This window comes from Chenopodium album, chromosome 14 (assembly GCF_948465745.1).
Source record: "Chenopodium album chromosome 14, dcCheAlbu1.1, whole genome shotgun sequence".
Taxonomy (NCBI): domain Eukaryota; kingdom Viridiplantae; phylum Streptophyta; class Magnoliopsida; order Caryophyllales; family Amaranthaceae; genus Chenopodium; species Chenopodium album.
The window spans coordinates 12145772-12151752 of NC_137847.1; the positions used below are offsets into that span (position 1 = coordinate 12145772).

Sequence of the window (5981 nt, forward strand, 5' to 3'; positions counted from 1 at the left end):
CAAATTTAGCGACGGATTTGCAACGCCTTTGCAACTACCATTTAGCGACTAACTTTCAAATTTTAGCAACTAAATTACTGTCCGGCGTAAAATATTTGCGACGGATTAGCAACTACGGAGACCAATAGATTAAGACTACATTTGTGACGGATTAGCGACTACAAGACTAAACTTTTGCGACTACGAGACTAAACCTTTGCGACTACGCAGACTAGTTTTATTGTGAAGGATTTGCGACTACTGAGACTAATTTTTTTCCGTAACGGATTAGCAATTACTTACGAGATCAAACTTTGGCAACTACAAATCTAATTATTTGCGACAAATTAGAGACTAATTATTTTGCAACTAACCAATCAGTCTCTTAACCAAATTAGCAGTCGCTAAATTTTTGCGACTGACTATCAATATTTGGAGACTATAATTTAGCGACAACCAATATCAATCACAAAAAAAACAGGTACCCACACATAAATTCAAATAACCAAAATGTTAATTTTATTCAAATATCCAAAATATCATCAATTTTGTATCAATGTATTAAAAAACAATATTTAACTCATATGACTAATTGTTTCAAAAATCACCTCCCATATAAAGAAAGCTACTTCAAATAAGAACTAATGACGATGAAAATACCATTTAGTACCACCAATTAAGAAAATTAAAATCACTTAGTTGCATCACGAGAGCGGGTGACTGAAGTCGTAGGATGCTTAGAAGGACGATAACGTTGTTGGACAAGTGATGCCATTTCCTGCAATGTTTTTTGCATAGCTAATTTTTCCTTCTCCCATGTAGCTTTTTCGAGCTCATGATTTTCGACAAATTCCTTAGCATATTTTAAGCTCTCTGCCGTTATTTTTTGGCTTTCTTCTACTTTGTTATGGTTTTGTTCTGCCATCTTCTTTAATTCTTCAACTTGAGAGCTTAGTTGAGAAATCATGGAAGGAGTGGAAGATGATGTAGTAAGTTGAGAAGTAGTCCTAAACCGTAGACTTTTCCTTTCTTTTGCCCACCTACAACCTCCAAGTAGACTTTGTCGGGGTTTATCTCAATTCCTTTGTTCTTATATTCCTCAAGTTTTTCCATATATTCTCCCTGCATTAAGATATGTATTAGTAACTATGATCTCAAATGTTAAAACTTAAATGACTAAAAAAAAAAAAAAGTTAAAATATAAAATGCAACACTTATAGTAAAATAATTATTGTAAGCAATTATTAGTAAAAATTTCGATAGAATCTCCTTTGTAAATTGAAGAATTCCCTCCAATAGGGTATGGATTTAAAATAAACCTGTTTTAATTCACATTAATCATTTGATTAATGTCAGCCAATTATTCTCATCCTCCAACTCAATCACAAAAACAAATAAACAATTTATAACATCTCCAAACATTAACTACCATATATTATTTTGTAATCTTAGCAAAAAATATAAGCATACTCATACCATGACTTGATGAGTCTTGTCACCCATCAATTCAACTTCATCATTGCCCATACATACAGAATGAGTGCTCTTATATACTTCAGCAGCAGTTGGTAAAATTCCATCCTTTTTCTTTGCCTTGTATTAGTAGAAGTTACGTTGTTAACACTAAAAAAATACAACAAAAAATAGGGAGACATGGACTACAGAGCAATTGTAATAAAAACCAGTTATAGTCATCTCTTAGTGGCTAAAAAGTTTCTATTTGCTTCAATCTTATATTAAAAATCATAAGTTTGCCACTAAAATCATATACTTACCAATTTTTTAACCACTTGAGCAATAGATATGCTACCTTAGCAATGGCCAGGGTCAAACTTCTCTAATGTTTATCCAAATAACCGATTATCTCTTGCTTGGTTAGAACGTTTCACAAAATTAGGGTGCTTACGCTTATTTATGAATTCAGCTCTAACAGTGTCAGTCATGAAACTAATTGGCTTATGGAGAGCCATTTTGTAAACTTGATTCAATGTACCCCTGAGTCGGTCCCCAGCTTTTTTGTCAAATTTTCTCCTAGCCTTAGCATCGAACTCAGGTCTCCAAGTATATGTTCGCTACACATAATTAACATGTGAAGTTTATAATTTTAACTCAAAATAGCATATTATACATAAATAATCTCTAACTTTTTTTTACAAGTACTATCATTAATGCAATTAAGGATTGTATTACCTTTTGTAGTATGCTTGTATATATAATGAAACAGGACATAAGAACCTTTTATTTCTGATTTATTTAACAAAAAGCAGCCCAACTTTTATTTCTATAAACTTCATTGCTTACCAATTAGTCCTACTTTGGTTAGGTATCAGGAAGCAAAATACTGGTATACGCTATATTAGACCAAATCATCAATCCACTGGTCCAAGAGGACCTACTCATAGTTAAGTTTAGGCCTAGTTCAAATATACAATTTTTAACCCCAAAACCGCAATTATAATTTGACATTTGATTAAACGTGCACACTTTTAGATCAAGTCTGTTGTATAGCCTATTATGGAAACTAGCAAATGCATGTGTCATGCTTAGATCTTATTATTTATAAATGGTTAGGTAAATTGGAATTTAATCAATATAAATTGGTCATCAAATCCTAATTTTGTAGGGTAATGGACTACTGCTACATACATCCCTTAAAGCACTAAAAGTAATCTCTAAAATGGCATAAATTTGGAAATTTATGACAAAAACACGCGTCAATCGGTGCAAGTAATGCCAAGTTATTTTTATCCTTTTCTATTCTAAAATACCTAAATATCTCTGTACTATACAACATATTTATCAACCAAAAAAAAAGTATAAAAAGGAGCAGTTTGTTTATAAGAGTCTTGTACATACAATTTAGTGTATTCAGTAATCAGCAAGTCTTATATATGGATAGCCACATGATTTGACCACGTTTGTTTATAAGATTACCCCTTTGTTTATAAGAAACATGCAACTTCACTAGTTTAAGAGCAATGAATACAAAAAAATATCTCAAATTCTAAACATACCTTAAACTCAGTAAACCAACGATCCCTAACCATAAGTGGCACCTCAGTCCAATTCATGTATGAGTGGTTGTAGTGTGCCTTCCAAGCTTTCGAGACATTTCCACTAACGGTATGGTCATCAAACCTGATGCAAGAAAGATTAAGCACAATCATAAAAAATGATAATAAGCTACTGAGACAACAAATATAATACATAGATGAATATAACTCACCATAACCCATCTGGTGAGAGCTCAATCTTTCCTTGTTCCACTCCATTCAAATTTTGTGGTGCCACATCGTCCTCAACAACAACATCAGCATTAGAATTTACTTGTACTTGTTCATTAGAGGGTGGTGGTATGGGTTGTGTGACCCCAGGATTGTCTTGATCAACCGATCGAATATTGGCTCGAACACCGCCTTGATTACCGCCCCGACCAACTTTTGAATTTTTCATGAAGGATTTCATTTCCAAGGGACTAGAAGATCAGAAGCTCAATAATTAATTTACAAATAATAACACATGATAGAAATTAAAAAAAGCAAGCTCACAAACATGATCCACAAATTTTAAAACATTTATCATATAAACAAATAAGCTAAAAACATTGTCTATCAAACAAATAAGCTCATAACAAAGAAAACACATTAAAAACTACAAGCTTAAAAATTATTATTATTATTCTTCTTCTTCATCCTCATCATCATCCTCGTCATCACTGTAAGTATATCCTAACTCTACATCAACCACTTCTTCAGATTCAGAACATTTGAGACTTCATTTACAATTAGCATAGCGACACCAATTTATCAGGGATCCAGAACATTTGAGACTTCATTTCCCTACAACCCGCAGCACAAGCTTAAAACCATATACAAAGTACACAGCATAAATTATGCTTCAGGCAGGGCCAGGTACACAAACAACAATGGTACATAAAGAGTGATAGTACTAGTCAAAACCCATAAAATATTTTTCAAAATTTAAGATTGAAATGAATATGCTTAGTAATATATTTAATAAAATAATGGAGCAAAATTAATACTAGTACATACTATTTATTAATTTCAATATAATAATAATCCATAAGTGTGCAAAATTTAATATACATTTTAATATAACCCATAAATCATTATCATTCTTTCGCATACTTATTTAATATATTTTATATAACCCATAAGTGTAGTATTAATTTACTGTATAATACGAAAATAATGAGCATATATTATTATACTCCAGTTAATAAATAGTAGTATAATGTACTAGTATTAATTTACAATCCAAGTAGCGTTTGAGGTATCGGTTAGCGTTTTGATAAAGTATTACTAAAAAAAATCACATTAATTGAACTAGTATTTTAAAAAAAAACCATAAAAAGCTAGTTAAATTTGTGAAAATAGTGTACCTTATTGATAAATAAACGATTTTTATTATGGCCCTGGTCCATTATTTGCTAAATTATTATTCTCAAGTCGGGGATTTATCCACACAATGTCACCCTCAAATAACAACATCCTCATTCATCGGGATATAACAAAACAAAAACCATGTGTTAGCTAGCTCAGATAATAATAATAATCATTTTTATTCTCATCAGCTTTTGTTGAATGCTACTTTATTATTTATATAATAACAAGTTAAGATTTTCTTTCTGATTTTTTTTTTTTTAAATAATTAACAATTGTATGATTTATAGCTTTTCATACAATGATTGTCAACATAACTTATCAGTCACACACAACAGATTTAGCAATGAAATACCCACCTTAATTCACAGAGCAATTGCAAAATTTCACCCAACAAATTCGTATTTACAAAAGAATTAGCAGCAGGGCCGATATGATCCCAGTTAAGGCAACAGACATGTCAAAACTATATCTTTCTAGATCTCACACATGATTCTATTCACTACTGCTTCGGATATAATGTAAAAAAAAAAAAAATTGATGCAATAAGATACAACTTGGAGGATGAAATCCCTAGGCTGAGACTGAGGGGCAGGGGCTGTGCTGTAAGAGACACTAACCAAATGGGGGTTAGATTGTTAAGGGTTTGGTTATTGTTGAGAAAAATCAAAATTTATTCCCAAATACCCAAATAAAATTGGGAAAATTGCAAAAACACAATTTCGATTTAACGAGAATGAACACAATTCCACAATTTGTATAATCATTAACCAAATTTCACGAAAACAAGATAGTCCAATTGCGCAAAAAAGCAACCACACACAATTCAGCCATTCCTTACCAAGAAAAACTAAAGAAGCTCGCTTGAAATTTCTGAAAAGGGATCCAAATAAGCCTTAATTAAGCACACATAATTGAACCCAATCCCGACAAAATGGAATTCTAGCACCACAATTTCACTAATCAAAAGCATGAGTAAACCTAATACATCAAAAGCAAAATTCAGCTTATGAATTAGAAAACAAACCTTAAATTGATGATTAGTGGAGTACGTAAATTGCACTATAAATTATGGAATCTAAGCCCGTGAGTTGAAGTGAAATCCAGTAGGTAAAAGCTTTAATTTGGTGAAATCGTTTCAATGGCAGAAAAGATGAGCAGAGGGTTTTAGAGAGGGAATTGTAGTTTTGATGGTGGATTTCAATAAAAAAATAAAAAAAAAATAAAAAAAAAAAAAAAAAAAAAAAAAAAAATTGAGCTTAAAATTGATAGAGGTTGAAGAGATTCAGCGCACGAAATAGCAATGTTATTAAGGTAAATTTGATATTTTTTGATGAAGAGAAGAGTATATACTGAACCACTGAACGTATTATCAATAAAGGAATAAGGAGTGATAGTTCTTTTTTTTGCGGCAACAACTTATTATACTAAGGTTTTTTTTTTAATTCTTTCTTAATAAATTTTAAAAAAAATGGTAGGGACTACCGTGTTAGTTGCAATAGTAGTGCAATTTTTTTAAAAAAATGATTTCAAAATTATTAACACTAGCAACTATAATTTAGTCGCAAATTATTATAAGAGGGTCGCAAATTAGCGACC

General features: G+C 31.3%; 1 protein-coding gene across 3 annotated transcripts; it reads right to left on the bottom strand.

The window, feature by feature from the left end:
- Window positions 1-481: 481 nt before the first annotated feature.
- LOC145578924 (uncharacterized) lies at window positions 482-5717 on the bottom strand. 3 transcript variants are annotated; one of them, XM_081636220.1, is made up of 5 exons: window positions 5410-5714; window positions 3206-3454; window positions 2994-3117; window positions 1456-1572; window positions 482-1101 (listed from the first exon to the last, which is right to left on the bottom strand). In XM_081636220.1, the coding sequence occupies exons 2-5, from the start codon at window positions 3442-3444 to the stop codon at window positions 943-945; spliced, it is 639 nt and encodes a 212-aa protein (XP_081492346.1). In that variant the 5' UTR covers window positions 3445-3454; window positions 5410-5714; the 3' UTR covers window positions 482-942. The 3 variants fall into 3 exon arrangements, with proteins under 3 accessions (XP_081492346.1, XP_081492347.1, XP_081492348.1); XM_081636221.1 differs by lacking the exon at window positions 5410-5714 and adding an exon at window positions 4382-4476; XM_081636222.1 differs by lacking the exon at window positions 1456-1572 and having other exon boundaries at window positions 5410-5717.
- Between the last annotated feature and the right edge of the window lie 264 nt (window positions 5718-5981).

What these genes read in the sequence shown, in the direction of transcription:
- LOC145578924 (XM_081636220.1), bottom strand. Translation starts at nt 3,444, where the DNA reads ATGAAATCCTTCATGAAAAATTCAAAAGTTGGTCGGGGCGGTAATCAA. An exon ending in GTTGGTTTACTGAGTTTAAG is followed by an intron (nt 1,573 to 2,993) that starts GTATGTTTAGAA and finishes TACTAATACAAG; the next exon opens with GCAAAGAAAAAGGATGGAAT. An exon ending in ACAAGACTCATCAAGTCATG is followed by an intron (nt 1,102 to 1,455) that starts GTATGAGTATGC and finishes ATCTTAATGCAG; the next exon opens with GGAGAATATATGGAAAAACT.